Source organism: Podarcis pityusensis, assembly GCF_964106645.2.
Source record: "Podarcis pityusensis genome assembly, chromosome: 13".
In the NCBI taxonomy this organism is placed as follows: domain Eukaryota; kingdom Metazoa; phylum Chordata; class Lepidosauria; order Squamata; family Lacertidae; genus Podarcis; species Podarcis pityusensis.
The window spans coordinates 48132866-48158508 of record NC_138038.1 but is presented as its reverse complement, the minus strand read 5'-3'; the positions used below and the strand labels follow the sequence as shown (position 1 = coordinate 48158508).

The 25643-nt window shown below is 40.9% G+C and overlaps 2 protein-coding genes across 2 annotated transcripts; both read left to right on the top strand.

Annotated features, from left to right (window-relative positions):
* Positions 1–3877: 3877 nt before the first annotated feature.
* Positions 3878–12724, top strand: LOC308460939 (vomeronasal type-2 receptor 26-like; the record flags this gene model as incomplete). Its single annotated transcript, XM_080977477.1, has 7 exons — positions 3878–3907; positions 4446–4508; positions 7464–7733; positions 8195–8845; positions 10190–10417; positions 11065–11191; positions 11820–12724. The coding sequence occupies 7 exons, from the start codon at positions 3878–3880 to the stop codon at positions 12722–12724; spliced, it is 2274 nt and encodes a 757-aa protein (XP_080833603.1).
* A 4544-nt stretch (positions 12725–17268) lies between these two features.
* Positions 17269–25643, top strand: LOC308460938 (vomeronasal type-2 receptor 26-like; the record flags this gene model as incomplete). The annotated part of the gene is made up of 6 exons (XM_080977476.1): positions 17269–17444; positions 19072–19363; positions 20477–20758; positions 21214–21309; positions 22874–23000; positions 24742–25643. The coding sequence occupies 6 exons, from the start codon at positions 17269–17271 to the stop codon at positions 25641–25643; spliced, it is 1875 nt and encodes a 624-aa protein (XP_080833602.1).

Below are 25643 nucleotides of genomic sequence, written 5' to 3'. Positions count from 1 at the left end.
TAGAGAAAGAGGATTTTGTGACCTTATGCCCTGAGGTATTTTTTTGGGGGGGTGGGGGGGAAAGATGAACATTCTTTCACTCTAAGTCACTCACCCCCTGGTCAGGTTGCCAGGAATGTCTCAGTCTCCCAGCATACAAAGCGGCTTTTTCAGAGCATCAGAGGTTAATACCTTATTCACTCTATTTTTCCAAAGTATGTACACACACACACACACACACACACACACACACACACAGTGGTACCTCTAGTTACAAACTTAATTCATTCTGGAAATCTGTTCTTAACCTGAAACTGTTCTTAACTAGAGGCGTGCTTTCGCTAATGGGGCCTCTTGCCGCTGCTGTGCCGCCAGCACACGATTTCCGTTCTCATCCTGGGGTAAAGTTCTCAACTCGAAGTAACTCTTCCAGGTTAGCGGAGTTTGTAACCTGAAGCATTTGTAACCTGAGGCATTTGTAACTCGAGGTACCACTGTATATATAATTGGATTTCAGATTTATGGCTTTAGTGTTTGACAGGACGTGGCCTTCTCTTTTCTTCTCTTAATCTTCTTTTCACCAGGATAAACATACCAAACTCCCTCAACCATTTCTTAAAAGGGCGTTTTCCAGACCCTTATCATCATGGCCAACCACCTCTGTACACTCCCCAGCTTGTCAGTATATTTCTGAAACTGTGGTGCCCAAAGCTGGACACAGTAGTTCAGGTGTGGTCTGATCAAGGCATAATTGAGCTGACCAAGGCTGTTGCTTACAAAAGAATTCTCAAAATAATGATCACCCTCAAACCTGGTAACAGTTACAGAAATTACTTGGTGTGCCCAAATAGTTTTATTCATTTTATTTATATAGCCCTTCACCCAAAGACCACAGGATATTTTTCAACATAACAAATAACATAGTAATCACACAACTCAAGACCTTAAGAACGTAAGAACACATGAAGATCCTGCTGGATCAGGCCATGGTCATCTAATCCAACAGCCTGTTCTCAAATAACTGACCAGATGCTTGTGGGAAATTCACAAGCAGGATTCAAAGCACAAGAATACTCTCCCCTCCTGGTTTTCAGAAATGTAATGCCTCCAACTGTGTGCAAGACTTATGTGGAGCCAGGACTATACATTCAAAGCACATAATTGCAGGATAGCAAGCATCCTGGCTCCATAATATTAAGGTATACAGTGGTGCCCCGCAAGACGAATGCCTCGCAAGACGGAAAACCCGCAAGACGAAAGGGTTTTCTGTTTTGGAGGCGCTTCGCAAGACGAATTTCCCTATGGGCTTGCATCGCAAGACGAAAGCCCATAGGGAAATGCTGGCGGTCGGGAGCAAAGACTTTCGCCCACAGCCGGCCTTCAGAAGAGGACCTCTTCTGAAGGCCGGCGGGGGGCAAAAGTCTTTGCTCCCCCCCGCCTGCCTTCCCCCCCGCCTGCCCCGGGCGATCTTAAAATGCTGGCGGGCGGGAGCGAAGCGTTCGCTGCCGACCCCCAGCATTTTAAAATCTCCCCGGGACAGCAGAGAAGTCTCTGCTGTCCCGGGGAGATTTTAAAATGCTGGGGGTCGGGAGCGAAGCGTTCGCTGCCGACCCCCAGCATTTAAAAATCTCCCCGGGACAGGGGGAGATTTTAAAATGCTGGGGGTCGGCAGCGAACACTCCCGACCCCCAGCATTTTAAAATCTCCCCGGGACAGCAGAGACTTCTCTGCTGTCCCGGGGAGATTTTTAAATGCTGGGGGTCGGCAGCGAACGCTTCGCTCCCGACCCCCAGCATTTTAAAACGCTGTTCCGAAGCGGGGCGGGGGGGGGCGGGAACACCTGCCCCTGCCGCCCCACTTCGGAACGCTGTTCCGAAGCGGGGCGGGGGGCCGGGAACACCTGCCCCAGCCGCCCCACTTCGGAACGCTGTTCCGAAGCGGGGCGGGGGGCGGGAACACCTTCTGAAGGCAGGCGGGGGGCGAAAGTCTTTGTCCCCCCTGCCTGCCTTCCCAGGGGCTTTTAAATCGCCCCGGACAGCGGAGAAGTCCTCCGCTGTCCGGGGCGATTTTAAAATGCCGCCCGCCAGCATTTTAAGATCGCCCGGACAGCGGAGAAGTCCTCCGCTGTCCTGGGGTTTTTTAAAATGCTGGGGGTGGGAAGAAAAGCCCTTGTCCCCCCCCCAGCCTTCAGAAGAGGTCCGGGGACAGACTGTCCCCGGACCTGGTCTGAAGGCGGTTTCCCTAGGAACGCATTGATTGATTTTCAATGCATTCCTATGGGAAACCGTGCATCGCAAGACGAAAAACTCGCAAGACGAAGAGACTTGCGGAACGAATTAATTTCGTCTTGCGAGGCACCACTGTAGTTATCTATAGTGGAAATAGTATGGTGTTTGTTCATATGTGTACTTGTTTTCCTCATTCAAAAAGTGAAATAAAGTTTATTTTATCTACCTACCTACCTACCTACCTACCTACCTACCTACCTACCTACCTCTCTCTCTCTATCTATCTATATGTAACACAGAAAAGTGTGTATTTGCTTCCCCTACTACTGAGAATAAGAAATATGTTTCTTGAGGCAAAGCAAGGAAAGTTTAACGACATTCCCATACAATCCTTGCTCAGTTTCTCTTCCCTGCTAATTTCTTGCACAGAGCCCATACTAAGTACAAGCTAAATATGAGCTAGTTATGTAATACGTATATAGATATAGGGATCATCTGCATCCTAATATGATCACCCTAGAGCAAACATGTCTGAAATGATTCTTTGAGAATCATTTATCTCTCCCCAGCCTGTCTACTTATTGAGATACTTATAGTATTTTCAAAGTTGTTTCTACTTGAGATTAAACGAATAAGCACTTCATCTTTTATCAGTTCCATTACAGTAGTAACAATTCAAACTATCTTGTGGTATTATAAAGAATTGCCATATTTCAAAAAAGTGAAAATCTGGACACTTTGCTCTTTTGGGGGGCAAAATTGTCGCCCAAAGTTGTTGAGTTCTCAAAAATAAAAGGAAAGGAAAAAGGAAATTCACCAAAATCTACACTCACAACATCAACATGGGTTGCCATACATCTGGATTTCAGCAATTTCCATCTGGACACCTTTATGTGGGCCGAATTCCAGCTATGTCTCTTGGATGTATGGCAGCCCTGTTTTATACAACTTATACTATTTGTTCTGCATGTGTTAAAACAATGAGGACTTTCCTCCAACTGTGAATATTAGGGGTTCTATCAAGACTGTGGTGGGGGCACAGGGTACTGTCAGTATTATCTGGGATTTATTCCATCACATAGCAGAACTTCAGGTTTTGCATTTCAGGTGGATTAAAGTGTTCTGCTGCCCTAGTGCAACCAAGCCACAAAATGCAGACTGTTTTCTATTAGGAAAGTAATGCGGGGAGGGAACTGAAAAGTATGGGATGAACTCTTTCTTAACAGGTAGATGTAAATGCACCCTGCAAGGAAATCAGAGTTAGGAACAGAATGATCTTTTCCCAACCTTAAATTCAGATCTTCACAGATTCACCAGCATTTTAGTGCAAATTTCTCCTAATAAATACATTTTTTTGTGCAGTTTTGAATAATGTACACATTTTGGCCAGCAATTTCCCATGATATAATGCATTCATAGAATAATAAAATTGAAGAGTTGGAAGGTACCCTGAGGATCATTTAGTCTCACCCCATGTAATACAGGAATATGCAGCTGTCTCATGTGGGGATTGAACCTGCAACCTTAGCATTATCAATCAGCACCGCACTCTAACCAACTGAGCCATCCCTTTGAATTTCTGTGGGTTATTTTCAATACTGTTTTCATTTTTAGAAACGTTTCTGCTAATATGTATATTTTAGGGGCTTTTGTTGGCGAACTGCGTCAAAATGAGGATAATTCCATCAACTTTAAGGGAAGTCTGTGTTTTGGTTCTCCTATTGCTTCAGAAAGAGTGGATTTCATATATTTGTGTTCAAATAAGAACTGCGTCAAATTTCTCATCCATTCCAAATCAGAATGAATGCTCATTATTGTATAATTTCCACAAAAACTAATCAGAATGAATGTTCAGTGAAGACCAGATACAATCTAACCTCCCTGCAAGCTTGGTGCAGGTGAATCATGAACAATATTCAATAAGAAGGATATATGGGGGGGGGGGGCTTTCAAGCCTCCACAGTCTTGTTACAGCTTTCTCATAAACTAGTAACAGTTGTTTGTTTAACATCAAGAATACAAAAACAATTCCAAACTACATGGCAAGAGCTGTATCTAGTGTGGGTCAAAAAACTGGGATTGGACAGTGGTCATTATTTCAGCACTGATGCTCTGAGCTTCTTCACAATTATGGAAATGTCTGGATTCACTTTAGGGTATGAATTTGCCCTTCCTGGAAGTCTGGGACGCATCAGCTATTTGTTGTCTCCTTGAGGAGCATAACATTCTCGTTGCCAGGTTCAAGTAGAGAACAAATATGTTTGCTACCTGATGTGCTTCTGGCACAGTGACATTGCAGAGGTAAGTTACCTATCTCCCCCTGCAGCTATCCAAATTACTGTCATTAGTTCACCTGCCCAAAGCTCCAGTGGTGTTTCAGAAAAGAACAACATTTAGTAAAAGTTACCTATCTCCCCCTGCAGGTGTCCAAATTACTGTCATTAGTTCACCTGCCTAAAGCTCCAGTGGTGTTTCAGAAAATAAAAACATTTAGTAAAAGCACTGTCTCCATAAGTAGACACAGAAAACAAGCAAGTCTCCTGTCACTGATGAGTGACAAGATGTAGGTAAGGTTCTGCCAGTTTGAGCTGCAATGTGTGTTGCCATTTTGTAGAACAGACATCAGTATTGATTCTGTATTGGTTGTCTCTACTAGCCTGCTGAGGCATGCACTCGAATTCTGCTGACGCTAAAGATAAGTGTGTTGTTTTCCTTTATTGGCAGAGTCAGGAACCACCCAAAGTAAGGCATTGATGTAAGGCTGGATGCTGGAGCAAGAGAATGCTAGAGAGGAAGATTGCTGTAAAGAGGGTGGGTCTACATGTGTTGTTGCTGCTGCTTCAGGTTCCCAAACAATGTAAAGCAGATACCAGGAAGTGCCACATGAATGATCCCCTTCCTGTTCCACATGAGTGGTACCAGCCCGGGAGCCTCATCATTGGCGGGATAACTTCTCACATCTCTTACCATTTCCATGAACTACTCTTCAATATACTTCCTTCTCATGAGTTGTTTGAGGTTCCAAAGTAAGCATGCACCTCCCCTCTTAATCTGCTTCATCTGATCTTGGCTAGATCACACACTCAACCAGTTGCTCATACAAATAATAGGATATAATTTCATTTTCATTTTACTTTTAGATACCATATTTTTACATTGCTATACACAGGGTGGTTTACATGCTGGAAGAACAACAAAATATACAAGAAAGATCACACATCTTATAAAAATCTGATCCAATACAATTTAGGGATAATAGAAAAGGTCACTATCAAACAAAGTAAAGTTCAGTTATCCATTAGAATATAGTAGTATAGAATAAAAGAAACTTTCAAAATGTCAGTAAATAATAGTTAAACAGAATTTCACTCTCAATAAATATACAGTGGTACCTCTGGTTATGTACTTAATTCGTGCCGGAGGTCCGTTCATAACCTGAAACTGTTCTTAACCTGAAGCACCACTTTAGCTAATGGGGCTGTTGCTGTGCCGCCGCTGCACAATTTCTGTTCTCATCCTGAAGCAAAGTTCTTAACCTGAGGTAATATTACTGGGTTAGCAGAGTCTGTAACCTGAAGCGTATGTAACCTGAAGCGCCTGTAACCCGAGGTACTACTGTAATACTATTTTCAATGAAAAATAAGAGAAATACACAAAATAATGCAATACATTTAAAAAATGTAAAAATTGACTTTTTAAGAGAATAGGGGAGGTGGTCATGGTGAGTTTAGACACCTTTTTCCCTAGAAAAATAGTGCTGCGTGAACCAGATGAAACTTGGTCAGCTGCCTGTAGAGATTGACATAAATGGTAGATTTGAACAGTGAATAACAGGGAGATCATGCCTATTATTTCCTGAGGAGTGCCTACAAGCCACCTGTTGTACAACCTTTGATACCATGGCAAATCTTCCCAGTAAGGGAAGCTTCTTAGAGAGGGAGGAAAATCAATATGTTATAATGATGTGTGCTTCAAACAACAGCTTCTTCAGAAAAAGAACTAATATTTGTTTAAAATGATCTATCTGTCTTGGTGCATCATTTCCATTGCTGCTCCAAGTCCTGTTCTATTTTTCTGGATTTGATAACCAGCCTCATATAACCAACATACTTAAATCTAATTAGTGCATGAAATAAGTCTAATTCATGCATTAATACCATAGAGAAAGCTGTTCTTCCAGGCTTTGCTCACCCTGGAACAAAGTAGGATTTTGTTCCCCTTCAGTGTACTTGAGAAACTTCATGTGTGACAAGGTTTGAGCTGGTTAGTATGTGGCTGTCACTACCCAGTCTTGAGTTTCTATACCAATAATTGAGGAACTTGCAACACTTTGTAACTAAGTTTTGCCACGATTGTTGTCCCTATGGCAAGCAATTTGGTTATAGACAGGATGGAGCAGAATTATTCTAAACTGTTTTGCTGCTGGAACCAGGCAAAGGACCTTCTTGGTATTGGTGCCCACCCTGGTGTGCAGCCTGGGAGTCATTTTGGACTCACAGCTGTCCATGGAGACGCAGGTTAATTCTGTATCCAGGTCAGCTGTCTATCAGCTCCATCTGGTACACAGGCTGAGACTCTACCTGCCCACAGACTGTCTCGCCAGAGTGGTGCATGCTCTACTTATCTCCCACTTGGACTACTGCAACATGCTCTACGTGGGGCTACCTTTGAAGGTGACCTGGAAACTGCAATTAATCCCTAATGTGGCAGCGAGACTGATGACTGGGAGTGGCCGCTGAGACCACATAACACTGGTCCTGAAAGACCCACATTGGCTCCGCATATGTTTCTGAGCACAATTCCAACTGTTGATGCTGAACTTTAAAGTCCTAAATGGCCTCAGCCCAGTGTACCTGAAGGAGCGTCTCCACCCCCATTGCTCAGCCCGAACACTGAGGTCCAGCTCTGAGGGCCTGCTGGCGGTTCCCTCACTGTGAGAAGTGAGGTTACAGGGAACCAGGCAGAGGGCCTTCTCAGTAGTGGCTCCCGCCTTGTGGAATGCCCTCCCATCAGATGTCAAGAAAATAAACAACTATCTGACTTTTAGAAGACATCTGAAGGCAGTCCTGTTTAGGGAAGTTTTTACTGTTTTTTTAATATTCTGTTGTTAATCAGAAAGAGTGGCTGGGGAAACCTAGCCAAAAAGGTGGGGTATAAATTATTATTATTATTATTATTATTATTATTATTATTATTATTATTTTGCTGAAAGAGCATTCAAACTCTCTCTGCAGTGTGGTGCTAAAATTCTACCAGCACATCCTGGCCTTGGTGTTTGCCGTAAATGAGATCAACGAGAATCCCAGCATCTTGCCCAATGTCACCCTTGGGTTCCACATCTATGACAGCTACTATGACGCAAGGATGACTTATCAGACCACTATGGACCTGCTCTTCAAATTCAGAAGATTTGTCCCCAATTACAAATGCAACAACCAGAAAAACCTCATAGCTGTCATTGGGGGACTTGGTTCTGATGTCTCCTTCCATATGGCAGAACTCTTAAGCCTATACAAGTATCCACAGGTAGGATTTATCCATGGATGAAGGGGGGATAGTCACTAAGTTCATTCTTCTCCTGGAATGCTGAGAGTAATTTTGAGGGTCAGAATAAGCAAAGGAATGGCTGTGAGAAATCCAAAAACTTCCCTAATGCTGAAGTCCCCCTGAAGTTTAGTGGTGCCATTTCCCAAGTGTGAAGAAGTTGCAATATCCTCTTTTTAAAGAAGGAAAGGAAATGAACTGTGACTTCATTTTAAAAGATGCTAGTCCTCAGACCCTCTCATATACCAGTTAATAAATAATACATCCCCGCAGGCTACATTTCAGCAATCTTTCAGGGAGTTTTGGCCTGCTCCCAAAATTTATCTTATCACCTACAACAGTCTTCTTAAGGAGCTTTTCCATTGCCCTGATAAACATTCCTGTTTTGCACAGGTCGACAGGCTCAGATGCGCCTCTTAAAATATTTGCATTTTCCCCATCAGTTCACTTATGGTTCATTCACCTCTGAGCACACAAGACAATTGCCTTCCTTTTACTGGATGGTCCCAAGTGAAGCAAACCAGTACATTGGGATCATTAACTTGCTGAAGCATTTTGGATGGACCTGGATTGGGCTCTTTGCTGTGGACGATAACAGTGGAGAACAATTCATACAGACCCTGGAGCCATTGCTTTCTCAGAATGGAATCTGTTCAGCCTTCACACAAAGGATCACCAACCAACATGATTTAACGAATTTCAATGCATTTTACGTATCAGCATCTATTATTTATCCAGCGTTCTCAGAGAGCAAAGTCAGTATCTTTGTCATCTATGGAGATTCTATGACCATTCTATGGGTGAATGCATATGTGCTCATAGGATTTCCTAGCTACAATGAGGGTACCTCACTTGGAAAGGTGTGGGTTATGACAGCCCAGCTGGATTTTACCTTAACAGGCGTTCAGAACGTATGGGATTTTCAATTGTTTGAAGGGGCCCTGTCCTTCACAATTCACTCTGCTGAGATTCAAGGATTCAAGGATTTTCTTCAGATTGTAAAACCTGGCTGGAATCAAGAAGATGGCTTTCTCAAGGACTTCTGGGAGCAAGCATTTAACTGTTTATTTCCAGACTCCCAGGAGCTGATAGAGGTTGGTGAAACTTGTACTGGAGAGGAGAGGTTGGAGAATCTTCCAGCATCTATATTTGAAATGCACATGACTGGTCACAGCTACAGTATCTATAATGCCGTCTATGCTGTGGCACATGCTTTGCATGCCATAGAGTCATCTAGATACAAACACAGTCCAATAATGAGTGGCAAAAGTCTTCAAGATCTCCAGCCTTGGAAGGTAGTGTATTCATAATGAAATAATCTCATTTTCATGAAGCGAATAGAACAAAATCATGCACCTTCCAATTTTATTCTTTAAAACAACAACAATAATAATACCATATCTTAAGTTCCCAGGGCGGGTTACCACATTAAAGCAAAAAAACAGTTTAAAACAAGTTACAATAACCAACATAAGGTGGGTCTTAAAAATATACCCCTCAGGTGTCAGGTGCCAGGGTGCGTCTTTTCGTCAGAAGCAATGTATGTCCCAGGTGTATCTCTGTGGAGAGGGAGTTCCACAGCTTAGGGGCTGCCACAGAAAATGCCCTCTCCTGGGCTGCAAACCCCCCTCAAGTGTCTGAGAGGAGAGGAACTAGCAAGAGGGCCTCCTCTGCTGATCTTAGCACTCAAGAGGGCCTGTAGGGAAGGAGGCGGTAATTCAGATATGTCTGACTTGAGTCATTTAGGACTTTAAACATTCATGTTTAACTAGCAACCAGTAAAGCTGTTGTAAAACAGGTTATATTAGTGTCTGGTAGGAAAGGAACGAATAAGAGGCCATCATCTGCTGATCTCAGCAACCAAGAGGGTCCGTAGGCAGTATTTCAGATATTTGGGAATATTTAAACCCACATGACACTTTAAATGCATATGTGAGCACCTTGAATTGGGGCCAGAGATGAACTGGCAACCAGTATGGCTGTTGTAAAATAGGTTATGTTAGATCTAAATGGAACCCCAGCCACTAATTTGACTGCTGCATTTTGAAGAAATAACTATTTCTAAGTCATTTTCAAAAAGGGACGCGGGTGGCGCTGTGGGTTAAACCACAGAGCCTAGGACATCTATAACAAAAAACCTGCATTCATATTTTACATTTTTTTATTTTTGTATTTATAGCACACCTTTTTGTCAAAGGAACACAAGGTAATGCACCCAGTTGGTCCCTGGCCCCTCAGGTTGAATCCTGGTCTCCCAAGGTATTAGTCTGACACTCTATGGACAATACTATATTGGTTCTCTTGCCTTAACTATAACCTATTACAAAATTGTTGTAAGATGAAACTGCATAAGCAATGTAATCAAGGAAAAATTTCAGCATATTGACTCCAGTAGTTTTTGATCCCATTCCTAACCACCCTTGTTCTTCTTCAACTAGCTGAACCCATTCCTTGAAGGCATTTTGTTTAATAACTCAGTTGGAGAAGCAATCTTTTTTCAAGATAACAGGGAGAGGAGAGGTGGATTTGACATAACGAACATGGTCACTTTCCCAAACAAATCCTTCCAGAGAGTCAAAGTTGGAAGGGTGGATGCCAAGTTTCAGGAAGGAAAAGAGTTCATCATTAATACAGACATAATTGTGTGGCACAGGAGATTTAACCAGGTTTGGATTCCTGATATGCTTTCAGTTTATGCCTTCTGCCATATTGGTTGGAGATACAAAAATATTCTTTCTCCCAAAGGACTGGTGTTTGAACATAGATCAGATGGAAGATTACTGTCAATATGTACTGTACTGAAATGTCCTCTAGATGGGAAACATTCTTAAGAAAATGTCTAAATAAGCAGCTTCTGTTTATTTATTAACAGAGGAAAGAAATCATCTTTGCTGTTGTTGTTGTTGGGAGGTTTTCACCATTTGGTAACCAAGCCACATTTACACCTTACATTTAAAGCACAATTAGACCACTTTAATCAAAATGGCTTCCACCTCAAAATCTTAAGTATTGAAGTTTGTTAAGGATACTGAGAGTTGTTAGGAGACCCTTATTTTCCCTACTGAGCTACAATTCCCAGAGTTCCCTTGGAAGAGGGATTGGTTATCAAACTATTCTAAGAAGTGTGGTTCTAAACAATAGACTTCAAAAATAATGCATTATATGCTCAGGACTATTTTGGCACATTGTGGCATGCTTATATTGCATGTACCCTGTTCTGAATTCTTCCATGTTCATCATGTGCTTACACAGTAAACAGAGAGATTGTCAATTTCTCCCATTCTACTAATCTTTTCTTCCCCTTTATGGGCAGGTGATGCCTGTCTCTGTGTGCAGTGACTCCTGCCGTCCTGGTTATCAGAAGAAAAAGAAGGAAGGAGTGAAGTTTTGCTGCTACAGTTGCGCCCTGTGTCCAGATGGAAAGATTTCCACCCAGAAGGGTAGGTCTCTCTAGATGCTTTCAGTCCATACATTTGATTATGAGTGAGAATAAGCTTTTTTCAGGGGGGCGGGAGCATTTTTTTAAAAAAGTTTAGACAAATTTTTTTATTGCACTTTCTGTTATTCTTCTTTTTGTGGTTTTTAAAAGTGTCCTCAAAAAGGTTTCCATCGATAAAATTATTACAAAAGACTGACTAGAACCTAATCAAATTAAACAAATTATAGCCTCCCAACCTATGATTATTTCCTACATGCTGCTCAGTGTGACCGCACACAACCTTCCCCATGGATCTTGGGTCTCAGGCTGGTTGATATGGGAAGAATCATTCTGAAAAATGACTTAATGTAGGGACAATGGAGGGAGTAGCTCCAAGTACAGTGTCTGAATGCCGGGTGAGAGAGACTTGCCTGACTTTTCACAGTTCAGATAGTGGATTATTTGGATTATTATTTTATGTTGACTTGTTCTTCATGTTGGTTGAAGGCCTTTTTAGTATTTATTTTAAAAAATAAATGCTGTTTAATAGTATTATTTGTAAAACATTTGAGGCATTGTTTCAAAATTAAGTTGTTTGCACATTTCATATGCAATTTTAGCACTGTTACGATCATTTTTTCTTGCTTCAGACATGGATGACTGTTCCAAATGCCCAGAAGATCAGTATGCAAGCAAGGACAGAGATCGGTGCATCCCAAAACTGACATTCTTTCTGTCTTATGAGGACTCCCTAGGGATCAGTTTAGCCTTGGTTGCTATTTCTTTTTCCCTCACCACAGTCGTGGTGTTAGGAACTTTTATTAAGCACAAAGATACTCCCATAGTCAAAGCCAACAACCGGGACATCACCTACACTCTCCTGGTCTCCCTTCTGCTCTGCTTCCTCTCATCTTTACTTTTTATAGGAAGACCTCAGAAGTTGACTTGCTGCCTCCGACAAACTTCCTTTGGAATCATCTTCTCTGTAGCAGTTTCATGTGTTTTGGCAAAAACCATCACTGTGGTTGTAGCTTTCATGGCCACCAAACCGGGGTCCAGCATGAGGAGGTGGGTAGGGAAAACACTGGCCAACTCCATTGTCCTTTTCTGCTCTTGGATTCAAGCAGGCATCTGTGTAGTGTGGCTAGCCACTTCTCCCCCATTCCCCAATTTGGACATGCAGTCAGTACCTGCACAGATCATATCGGAATGTAATGAAGGGTCTGTCACCATGTTTTATCTTGTTCTGGGCTACCTTGGACTTCTGGCCATCATCAGCTTCACTGTGGCTTTCCTGGCAAGGAAGTTGCCAGACAGTTTCAATGAAGCCAAATTCATCACCTTCAGCATGTTGATTTTTTGCAGTGTTTGGTTGTCATTTGTTCCAACCTACCTGAGCACCAAGGGGAAATACATGGTGGCTGTGGAGATCTTCTCCATCTTAGCTTCCAGTGCTGGTTTATTGGGCTGCATCTTTGCCCCTAAATGCTTCATCATTATGCTGAGGCCTGACTTGAACAATCGGGAACATCTAATAAGAAAAAAGGATTGGTGACTTTTTCTCCCCCACACTGTCACTGCAATTCGAGACCCCCCCCCAGCACCCCCAAAAAATGAAACACAGTGACACAGTATTTTAGTTCAAGTTAATTTGCAAAATTTAGGCCACAACTTTATTGAATACAGAATGTGAGTGGTATTGGCTGTCGGATTCTCAGCCTTGGTCAGAGGTAACTGGCCTTTCTCCAGGCGTTCGGCTGAGATCCTGGCTGACCTCCCCGTCTGCGTCTCCTGGCAGGATACAGGCAAGGTCTCTATCGGCGATCCCACTCAACGTGAGAGGGACACACCCCTCCTCCCTCCTCCCTGCTTCCCTCAGGGAGGGAAGAGAGTCAGACAGAAATCTATTTACATTGCTTTATTTCTGTCATTCCAGCAGTACAGAGAAACGTGTCTGCACTCTCAAGTCTCCAACAGTGGAGGAAAAACTCCACCCCTGTACTTCCAGTACAGGTCAGATGACACTCTGAGCTAACATCCGGTGCTCAGTACAGTGAATAGACTGCCCCTTTGTTCCAATAGTACAGTCCCAGACATCAACATCCTGTTTTGCATTCCAGACACCTGCAGCTGGCTTTCGCATTGCTGCTTTTTCCTGACATCGGCTTAGTGATTGGCACCATCCAAACTATATCAGACTCACACCCACTTTCGTGAGGAATCCGATAAAGGTTGAACATGGCCAGAGGGAGCACCGCCAGAGGGTCCTCACTGGCACTCACCCCCGGTGTCCCCATGGGGCCCTGGTATGGCCCTAGCCCCCTCCGCAGGGGTTAGCCCCCAGGCCAACCTCTAGACCCCTTTAATGGAATACCCTTGAGCTTGGAGGGGCAGGTGATGGCCACACCTCCCCTCCCCACCATTGCTGATCCAATGCTTAACTGCCAAACCTTACAATGTTGTGACGGTTGCTATGGTGGTAGGCAAAAACCCTGCCAATTTGCCAGATGGAAAAATTCCTGCGAGGCCCCCCTTACAAAACAGGTGACCAACGAAGCCCATAGCAGGGCCAGACTTACCTAAATAAAGGGTGGGTGGGTGATCTGCTGCGCGAAGGTAAACAACGTGCAAGGCTTAAATATTGCTTCACAGTCACCCCCCAAGCCAAGTGATTGGCTTTAGGGTCCAAGTGACTGCGGAATGACCAACAGGAGTGGAGCAGGGTATAGCCCTGCCCACGCTGGGAGGTGGGGGGTGCTTAGATATCCAATCACAATGTGCTTCTTTTGATTTACCAATTGATTTACATTGGTAGTATGAGTATTGGAGATATTTAGTCAACTAAACTCTCCAGAAAATTATTTTGCTACTCCAATTCTGTTGCTAACTCCCGTCTGCAGCTAACTGCTGACAACACCTGTCTGCTAACTTAGCAGCATCTTGTCTGCAAACATAGTAGCATAGCTCAAACTTTTAACAATCTGCTCCTGAATGTTCTCATTGTTGAAGAGCGGGGTTTGGAATATAGAGCCTTACACTCGCTAAGCGCGTGTGTGATTACTCTTGGGGGGGGGGAGTGCCTCTAGAAAAACTAGACTTTGGATAGGAGATGGATGGGGAGGTGTTGTTAGGTGAGAGGTGTTCTGGAAAGGAAAAGGAGAACAAAGATAAAAGCATTTTGGAAGATTACAAACAACCACGAAGAGAACAAATTATACAATATCCATAAATCCCCTTTTAACTTCCCTCCTCCTCTTTTGTGGGTCCTTATGTTAACTTTTTCTCCTGAATCTTCTCTGTTAATCCAATTCTATCAAATCTTCAAAAAAACATAGTCCAACTTTTAACTACAACTATCAATGATTTGACATGTCCATCTTTCTTACACTGTTCTAATAATTTATACATTTTAAAAGTAATTTATTCTAATTTTTTAACAGCTCCTTTTCAAATTTAGAGGTTGCATTAAAAAAACCTTTCTGTCCATCTTAAATATATTATTAAGTTGATGGCATTGTAAGCAATCAGTTAAAAATCCTCTTATATCTTCAAACCCCTTTAATTTCAATTCATGAACTATTTCCATTAATACTTCTTTATAAGATACTCAGTCATTTCTCATATTCATATATTTCTTTCAGATATTGCCTCCAGTGTGGAAAGCCACCATGGTGTTTTTTGTTCTATATATATATATATATATATTCTCCATACTTCATTCACTGCTTTCCTTACTACATGGTTCAAAAAAGCTTTATGGACTTTCACCTTCTTATACCACAGATTTACGTGCCAGCCAAATCTGTTATCATGACCTTCAAGGTGTAAAACATCAGTATATTTTTTTTAAAAATAGTATCCATTCCTTTAGCTAGCACAAACAGCGCGCCTTATGTTTACTTACTACCAGAGTAAGTTCTCCAAACAAAGTAACACCATTCTAAAAATATCTGTCAGCCTTCTCTTTAACTCCTCTCTCAATATAAGTCCTGTGGCTCAGAGACTCAAAGAAAGAAATAAGAGAAAAAAATAAATAAATCTACCCCAATGTTCAGCTTCTTTTTTTATCTTAAATCCAAATGGTTAGAAAAATAAATAAATAAATAAATAAATAAATAAATAAATAAGCAAGCAAGCAAGCAAGCAAGCCCAGTTCCAAATCTTGAGAGAGAAAATGAAAAAAGAGGGGAAAAGATAAAAATAAGGAAGGAGCCCACTGGAGTTACAAAGTAAAGAAAAATGAAAACATCATAATCTCCAGCTTCTTCTTAAAGTCTACTCCACCACAGCACAGAAGCAATCCAAGTCATTATATAACTAGAGAGGAAAGGGCAGGCAGAAATGGAAAATAAGTGTATATATAACAAAAGAGGACCAAAGAGTCTTAATCCATCATATTAGCCAAGTCCAAACTAAGTTTCCAAATAAATAAATAAATAAATAAATAAATAAATAAATAAATCCCAAAGTATATAAGTTGCAGGTTTTAAGTAAATCCTTAGAAGATCCGGTCAAATCAGTTAATCACATATAAAAATTTCATCATATAGAAAAAAATATTATTCCAGTCAGGAGAAGCAGTCGTCAGGAAGATCCCTTCAGAATCAAAATAGTTAAATAAGGGGATAGATAAAAATAAAAATAAAGAAGGAGAATAAGCCCAGCAAAGCCAGTGCAATTTATCAAAGTATATTCTAATTCTTGTATTCACAAAGAGATCAATAAACTCTAGTTCATCTCATCAGACCAACTGCACTTGTAGAAGCTGATTATTAGTAGGTAGAAATAAATAAAAATCATTTAATTACTTCCAGCCTGGGCTCAGTTAGTTGAGCCAAAACAGAGCCAGGCCAAAGAAATTACAGTTGTGTGTTTTGGGGTGAACCAGGGTTGGGGACATCTCTGAAAAGTGTTATTTTGGGGTGCTGGCTCCTGTACTATTATGGCTATACAGAAGGCTGTGGGGAAACAAAATGTGTTTATTCAGAGCAAAGGCACCAAGAGGAAGGGCACACAGGGTACATGATACCCCCAAATTAATATTTTGGTCATTCAAGGTTCTGGAGCCACACAAAGGACTGGGGGTAATTGCGCACTGTGAGACAAAAAATTAGAAAGGACACAATGCACCCTTAAAATATGGTTCAGTCCAGTGTGGTGTAGTGGTTAAGAGTGGTGGACTCGTAATTTGGTGAACTGGGTTCGCTTCCCTGCTCCTCCACATGCAGCTGCTGGGTGACCTTGGGCTAGTCACACTTCTTTGAAGCCTCTCAGCCCCACTCACCTCACAGAGTGTTTGATGTGGGGGAGGAAGGGAAAGGAGAATGTTAGCCGCTTTGAGACTCCTTCGGGTAGTGATAAAGCGGGATATCAAATCCAAACTCTTCTTCTACCTCACAATAATAGTTTTTTGGGGAATCCTATGGTAATCGTAAAGGAGGCAGGATTTCTATTGATACAAAGGCGTGCCACCTGCCATTTTTTAGCTTAACAAATTGAATATCCTATATTTTTTCCTATTTTGTCATAGTATGGTAGAAAGCTTATGCCATTCAAATATAATTAGAATGTTAAAAATACCATTGTTGAACACTGTTCCTTCCTGGAGTTCAGTTCCTATGGGGATCTCTTTGCCACCTGCTACTTGTGTCACAAGGAACAGTGGAGACTCATTATCAGATCGGTAAAAGGAACTAACATATTTACAATAGGGAGGGTAGGGGAAGGAATGCTAATCGGGACCCAAATGCTAAAGCACTGATTATTGACCACTGGGATCATGGAAACCCTCATGACTTCTTCACCTGCCCAAAGGAAACTAGAAAACAATTGACAAGTAAGTCTGAAAATGATTATAAATACTCCCTCTGTGCCATGTGCAGCTGAGAGTGGGGACAAGAAGGAGGCAGGGCTCTATCATTTTTGTTTCAGAAGTGATCTATTTCTCTTAGGACAGGTATTGCCATAATTAGCTACCAACCAATGTAGTCTGTTATATCTGGCAGTGTCTGCTGATGAACAGAGCAGAGCCTCACTCTAGAGGGAAGCTTCGCTGATGGGATGCTTTGCCTTCTGATGTTCCTACCTTTGCTGACTGCTATGGTGTCCAAAGTCGATGCTCTGGAGTGTCCCACAGCTGATCCCCACCCTGTCCCACATGAGTGGTTCCAGAAAGGAGCTCTCTTCATTGGTGGAATTGCTTCTCAGATAGTTTATCATCCACATGAATTTTCCTTCGAGGAAGATCCTTACCAGAATCTGTTTGATGTTCCAGAGTAAGGAATTGCTTCTTTTGCTCTGCATCTTCGAAAGCTGTTTAGATCACACACACAAAAACTATTTAAGCGACAGAATGCCCCCCTCCAATAAAGTGTAGGCTTAGCCAACCATATTCACACTGTGTGTCTTTTGCATTGTTCCCTCCTTCACTTTTCTATAGTGAGAACTGTTTCCATTTTTGAATGTGACAAGAGTTTTGGCAGACAGATTGCATTTTTCTTTATTTGGACCAAATTTCCTTGTAGGCAGATGTATGTAATGTTTTTGTGGTACACCTAAAGAGGAAAGACTGGGGGAAAGGGTGATTCAATCTAAAATTTTCAAAGTCAGTCCTGTCACACTTAAGGAAAAAAATACTTCTATGAGAAGTATTCTCTTTTTACCAAAGATGTGAATGCTAAAGTTGGTTAGGTATAAATGGTATATGTACTATTTTTTAATGCTAACAACCAGGAAATGAAAATGAGATTAAAAGAAAGCCAGATTTGTTGATCAGCATGCAACCTGTTTGAAGTTGGGCTTTCATTGCTGTATTCACAGTAGAGCCCCAAAAGTCAGATTCTGCATTTTCCTCTATTTTATTGCAGTTTTTCTGTTGCATCATTCTATCAGGATAAATTTCTTATGTTCTTGGATTTTTTAAATATCTCGTGCACTATGTTCTTTTAATGTATCAACTTGAAAGTATATTTGTCAACTAAGGTTGCACAAGAAGTCTGCTCTTAATATAACTATTACTCCAACTTGCTTGTCAATTGTAACACTAAAAGGTCTTGAAGCAACTCAGAATGTGTTCAATATTTAACATATTTTATATTCTATATATACATAAAATCATACATAAGATCATAAGACATTTAGAAAAGCAAGATTACAGTTAACATCAGTCACTACTTCTCCAAAGTCAGATATATTGATTTATTCCCAGAAGATAAAAAAGCAGTCTCAACCTTTCACCCTGATCAACCTTGGCAAAAATTCCCATTTTGAAAATAAGCAAGTATCCCACTTCTCTCCTAAATGTAAAATGTTTGCTCTTTTCTGCTCCTTAATTTTGTTTGTGGTATCTTTTGGTCTTGTTCCTTCAAAGCTTTTCCTTGTGTTCTGGATATGGACTCATTGTTAAAACTGTGTTTATGGAAGACAATCTTACTCAGCTACGAGTGATCGCGAAAGAAGAAGAAGATTGATATGGAGAACAGAAATACTGTCATCCTGTTGTATGATAAATCACACTTTTGCTTATTATTTTTAACATTTATTGAATTTGTAAATCACTTTCTCTTGCCCACGACATCCCAAAGCAACTTACAGTCAAACACACAGATAACACCTGCACACAGTTACATGAAAACCAAGAGGAGAAATACATTAACAACATCCCACCCACTTCTACAAGGCCACAGATAGTTAAAGGCCAAAGGCATAGCTATAGAGGAACATTTTTGCCTGGTGCCTAGAAATATAGCTCATTTACTTGATCTGAATAATATTTATATTAGTCACTTTAATGCAAAATACAATTTATTACAATCTGAGGTGCAAATCACCAATATTGTGATATAATAGTACCAATTATCCTTGATAGACAAAGGGATGACTAAATTCTTCCTCTATATGCAGAATGGTGACAAAATTCTACCAGCACATCCTTGCCTTGGCATTTGCTGTGAACGAAATCAACGAGAATCCTAAGATCCTACCCAATGTCACACTTGGATTCCACATCTATGACAGCTACTACGATGCAAGGATGACTTATCGTACCACTTTGGAGGTGCTCTTCAAATCACATAGATTTGTCCCCAATTACCAGTGTGACAGACAGAAAAACCTCATGGCTATCATTGGCGGACTTGGCTCTGATACCTCTAACTATATGGCAGATATTATAGGTTTCTATAAGGTTCCGCAGGTAGGAATTCTCTCTGTATTTTTGAGTTTGTGTGAGAGAGTGATTTAGGCTCTTCTTTCTTATGCTGAACTTGATTTTGTAGTTCAAAAGGAGTGAATTTACACAAGCAGTGTTATTCCAGGTAACATCAGCCTAATGCCTAATCTAAGGTATTTTATTTATTGTTTCATTAGTACTTAACATTGATTATTATTATTTTTACTTTTAATTGTCTATGGCCTCTTTGAGTTGTTGGGATATTTTAATCCAGCCTTTAAAAAATAGTGCTGCCTTTAGATTTTTTTTCTTTTAAACTGGTTTCATAGAACGTTATTGTTTAAATATTGTAAGTCACTTTGAATTATCTTGATAAGAAAGCAACCAATAAATAGTAGTAGTAATAATATGCTCTATGTTCTTGGGAAATTCCACCAGAAGTGTTATCTTTAACTCTAGGCACCCAAAGATGGATTAAAGAAATAATGCTTGTATAATCGGGAGCATAAAGTCACTCCTAACTTTTCCTTGCAATATCTGTCCATTTTCTTTCAGCTCACATATGGCTCATTTGCCCCACAAGAGAATCATATTACTCAAGGTCCATGCTTTTTACCCCTCGTCCCAAATGAAACCCAGCAGTATATGGGAATTATCCGGTTACTCCAATATTTCAAATGGACATGGGTTGGGCTTCTTCTAGTTGATAATAGCAGTGGTGAACATTTCTTGCAGACGCTGGAGCCATTATTTTCTCAGTATGCGATCTGTTCAGCATTCACAGAAAGAATACCACAAATAGCCCACTGGGATAGCTTGGAGGAACTTGGTAATATAGCCACAAAAGTTTATGTGCATTACACAAATAAAATAGTGACTACCTTTATTATATATGGAGAATCATTGACTATACCATGGCTGAGAACTATTATATTTATACGAGACATTGGAAACAAGGAGAACACATCACTCAGAAAGGTGTGGATTACGACAACCCAGATAGATTTCATATTAACTGGCCATCAAAAGGGCTGGGGTCTCCAGATGTTTCAAGGTGCAATTTCATTTACAATCCACTCCAAAGAGATTGTGGGGTTTAGAGAATTTTTTCAGACCATAAAACCTTATGGGCCACAGACAGACGGTTTTCTGAAGAACTTTTGGGAGGGAGCTTTTGACTGTGAACTTCTTAACCCCAATGTGGCAATGGATGTTGACCAAACATGTACTGGGGAGGAGAGTCTGGAGAGTCTTTCTGGGCCACACTTTGAGCAACTCATGACCGGCCACAGTTATAGTATCTATAATGGTGTTTATGCCATGGCTCATTCTTTGCATGTTATGGGCTTGTCTCGATCCAAGCAGAGAGCCAGTGAGAAAGGTTTCAATACTGATCTTCAAGACATTCAGCCTTGGCAGGTAATGTCCCTACAATGAAGCATTTTTATTTCAATAAATTAGTAGAAGGTGAGACTATATTCAACTTTCTCCTGCAATAATCTCTGAGGAAATGGAGTTGGGCATCTTAATGGTAGAAAGCATTTTATATTTTTATGTTTCTTTAAGCATCAGAAGTATAAATATACAAAGCAGGATGAATTCCCATAATCCCTGACATTTAGTCATGCTGAATGCATGGTGAGAATTGTAGTCCAACAACTTTAGAAGTCACTATCTGACATTAGATGAACTCTCCAATTTATTTACATGGCACATTCTTTTATTTATTCCTTCTATCTCAGCTCCATCACTTTCTTCACCAGATTTCATTTAACAACTCAGCTGGGGAAACCATTTCCTTTAATGACAAATGGGAAATGGGAGGCGGCTTTGACATCATAAACATGGTCATATTTCCAAATAACTCTTTCCAGAGGGTGAAAGTTGGTTGGATTGAGCCAGATGTTCCTGAAGGAAAAGAACTCATCATTCATGAAGATATAATTGTTTGGCACAGTGGTTTCAACCAGGTATGGATTCTGGCATGGCTGGATGAAGACATGAGCGGAAGGAGCTTCTGTCAATGGCATTATAGCCTAGGGCTGCCTTGCTGCTTGTCTGGGCAGTATTCTGCTTGTTCATGCCAAGAGAAAATAATGCAGCACTGGCTCCAAGTCCCCAGGGACTACAATTCTCACCATGCATTCAGCACTTGTCTTGCCAATCACTGGAATTGATTGAAACAAAAATAACATTCTTGGTAATACATTCATTTTTTATAGTCAACACTCTACCTAACAGTGAAAGTTTCATTCTGTCCCAAATTTGTAAATTTCTTTTTATATCTTCCCAGGTGTTTAACTAATTATAATTATACAGATTTATATTATTTAACCATACACCTAGATAATTGACCTTCCTTTCAACCTTTAGACCTGACGCATTTGTAATTTATTGTTACTCTCATCATTCATATCTTATTTTTACCAAGAGTTTGGTTTTGTGTTTATTAATCTTAAGATTAATCTCCACATTTTTTAATCTCTTGTAATACTTACGGGATGGACTCTATTGGTTCTTCTACAGATGTCACCACGTCATCTGCAAAAGCTTTTAATTAACATTGTCTCTGTCTCACTCTTATACCTTTAATTTCTTGATTCCATCCTATTCTTTGAGCCAATACTTCCGAAACTAATATAAACAACAAGGGTGACAATGGGCAGCCTTGTCTCATTCCTTTAGTTATTTTGCAATTCTCAGCCAGAACATTATTTACTTTCAGATTTTATTCCATGCAGATCAATACCTGCTTCCGGGAGGGGACCTCCTATTTACCTCCCCGTTGTGAAGCCAATTGATATACTCTTATTAAATATATATTTTATATTTTTTTACCTTGTCCAAATTGGTCCAAATTCCTGTTACTTTTAAAGTTGCTGCTTTAATGGCAGCACTTGAGGTATCTTACTGTGAGGTCTCGATTGCACCGTGTGTCTGCGCTCAATCTCAGAGCTCTTGCAGCTCCCTCCAGAACTTTGGGAGCTCCTAGATAGCATTCTCCAACACCACTGGACACTTCAGACCCCGGATTTTCTTTTCGGGTTTTTTAGAGAAGGTGCTTTGCCCGTACTCCCTTCCCACCTCCTCTCAGAACTGGGTCACTCAGGATGAGTGATCCCTATCATCCACCATAGCCTGCAGCAGACCTGGAAGTCCCTAAACCATGAATGAAATCTTTGACTCAGCTCTGATCACAGAGATAACTGTATATCAACACATGCATTGCCTGGAGAAAGAATTCCTTGGTTCATATTGATTTTTTTTTTTCATTTTCTTTCTTTCCTTTTGGTTTCCCTAGTGATTAGTATATGTGTGGGCATTGCCATTCAAATAGAGGGGGGGCTTACTTGCCCCCCATATTTTATTCAAGTTGGCGCCCCTGATTTGTATCATCAGAGGTGTTTTCCTGAATGCCCAATAGAGTGTCACTATGTCCTTAAAATATCTGAAGTTTAGACCAAGATCGACAACTGAAGTATCTCTCTGTCTATTTTAATTTCCGTTTTTAACATCTTTCATGGTTATTGATAGGTGATGCCCATTTCGTTGTGCAATGACTACTGCCACCCTGGTAACCAGAAGAAAAGGAAGGAAGGGGAGAAATTTTGCTGCTATGATTGTACTGCATGTCCAGAGAGGAAGATTTCCAATCAGCTGGGTAGGTTATGTAGCACCCCAATGTTTCCATTACACAGGGCAAATTGAAAGATTTGTGTCAGATGACTATTTAAAAGTAAAAAAAACTGTCTATATAAATGGCAACATTTCTCCACCCTTTCTCAACATTTGAAAGCAATAGTCCATTCACTGGGAGCAGAAAGTCTGCAAATTCTCTATAATTCGAGTGGAAAGCAAAAAAGTGCTATAAAAAAGATGTTCCCCATTGCAATCATGACACCCTATATAGAATGGCATATAGTCCCCTGTTATGCACCATTTCAGAATGAATATAAGAATTTTTAAGAAATAAAAAATAATGCTTATGAAAATGCTTACTTAATTTCATATTTCAATGCGTACAAGTATAATGCAACAGAAAACTGGGTGCAATTTACATACATAGGGACCCCACCAGAGTGTGTTAAGGCTGCTAAAGTGTCATCAAATGCACAAGCTTTTGTGTGTGCAGGTGTTTTTTTTTTATTATTTCAGAGGAAGCATCTCTTTAATCCTTTGCAAATGTTTATGACATCCACAGATATGGCTACTCTTTCTAAAAGGACCAAGACTGACAAATTTCAGAATGATAGTGGCAGTGGTCTTTCTGAAAGGGCAGATTTTCCCATTCTGGAATGGATACAGGAGGGGGTTTAAAAACCACAGCATAGATCCTCAAGAAAGACTGGGGTGGGTGAGAGCAGCAAGAAAAGTGTGGAATGAGGTTCTCCTTCCTGCACACAGATTTCTCGGTAGATAACCTCTTCTCATTGATAGAAAGTAGGCATATCTGAGGTCGGGAGTGGGAGTCTTGTTAGAATAAATCTGTGGCAGGCCCCTGGAGCCCCCACTCTCTTTCCCCTCCACAGACCCTCCAAGTTTCCCTATTTTCCAGGGACAGTCCCAGATTTACAGAAACCGTCCCGGTTTCTGATTTGTTCCTGGAATGTCTCACTTTTGCTTAGGGTGTCCCTATAGAGGGTATAGGGTTATGTGAGCCCTGAGCCAAGGAGATAAGTAACTGTACAACCTTTAGAAGACATTTAAAGACAGCCCAGTATAGGGAAGGTTGTTTTTTGTTTTAAAAATTTAATGTTTTATCATGTTTTTATATATGTTGAAAGCCGCCTACATATATGGCTGAGGCAACCCAGTCAGATGGGTGGTATTGAAATATTAATTATTATTATGGAATAGGATATCTCTATTTTCATCGGAGAAATGTTGGAGAGTATGCCTGTGACATAGTCCTCCAAGCCCTGGGGCAAGTGTATGCAGTAGCCCTTCCCCTCTGCACAGGCCTGGTAATAAGATATCTCTATATTCTATTGCATAGTGGAAGGGGACCAGAAAAGTGTCAAAGGTCTCAGGAAAGACTTGCATGGGGAAAATGTCACTGCTCAAGGAAGGAACATATTACTCCAAGGTTAATGATTTAAGACATTGAAGAGTCATTGAGCTGCCTCAAGATGTCTTCTTAACAGCATAATGGAATTTAGGATTGTGAGTACTTCACCTGAATCACTTCATTTGACTTGTGATTTAGGAAGTACGCAGAGCTTATGCACACTCCAAATAAGCAGAATTGAGACAATATGAACATTGGTTTTCAAATTACTACTGTCACACTCGAAACCATCAAGCAGAGGTTATACATGTTATAACTGATATATAATAGGTAGAGTGGAGAACAGTTCATAGGCAACAAATACTGATATGAGAAATTTCCAATTTTTTTAAAGATATGGATGACTGTTTCACATGCCCAGAAGATCAATTTCCAAGTAAGGAGAAAGATGAATGTTTGCCTAAAGTTATAACCTTTCTTTCTTATAAAGAACCTTTGGGAATCACTTTAGCCTTCACTGCTGTTTTTCTTTCCATTCATGCAGTCTTGGTGTTAACAATTTTCATTAAGCACAAAGATACACCCATTGTCAAAGCCAACAACCGAGGCCTCACCTATACCCTCCTCATTTCCCTCCTGCTCTGCTTCCTATCTTCCTTCCTATTTCTTGGCAAACCTGGGAAAGTGACCTGCCTTCTCCGACAAACAGTGTTTGGTATCATCTTCTCAGTGGCTGTTTCTTGTGTATTGGCCAAAACCACCACTGTAGTGATAGCTTTCATGGCCACAAAACCAGGATCCAGCATGAGGAAGTGGATGGGGAAAAAACAGGGACCGTCTGTTGTCCTTTCCTGCTCACTTATTCAAGCAAGTATTTGTACCTTGTGGTTGGCAACCTCTCCCCCTTTCCCTGATTTAGACATGCACTCAGTAACTGGAGAAATCATTGTGCAATGTAATGAAGGGTCAGTTGCCATGTTTTATTGTGTCTTGGGTTACATGGGCTTGTTGGCCATTTCCAGCTTCACTGTGGCATTCCTAGCCCGCAAGTTACCAGATAGTTTTAATGAAGCCAAATTCATTACATTCAGCATGTTGGTCTTTTGCAGTGTATGGTTGTCTTTTGTTCCAACCTACCTGAGTACAAGAGGGAAAGACATGGTAGCTGTGGAGATCTTCTCCATCTTAGCCTCCAGTGCTGGGTTACTGGGTTGCATCTTTGCCCCTAAATGCTACATTATTTTGTTTAGGCCCCAACAGAACAAGAGAGAACAACTAATTAGGAGAATGTTTTAA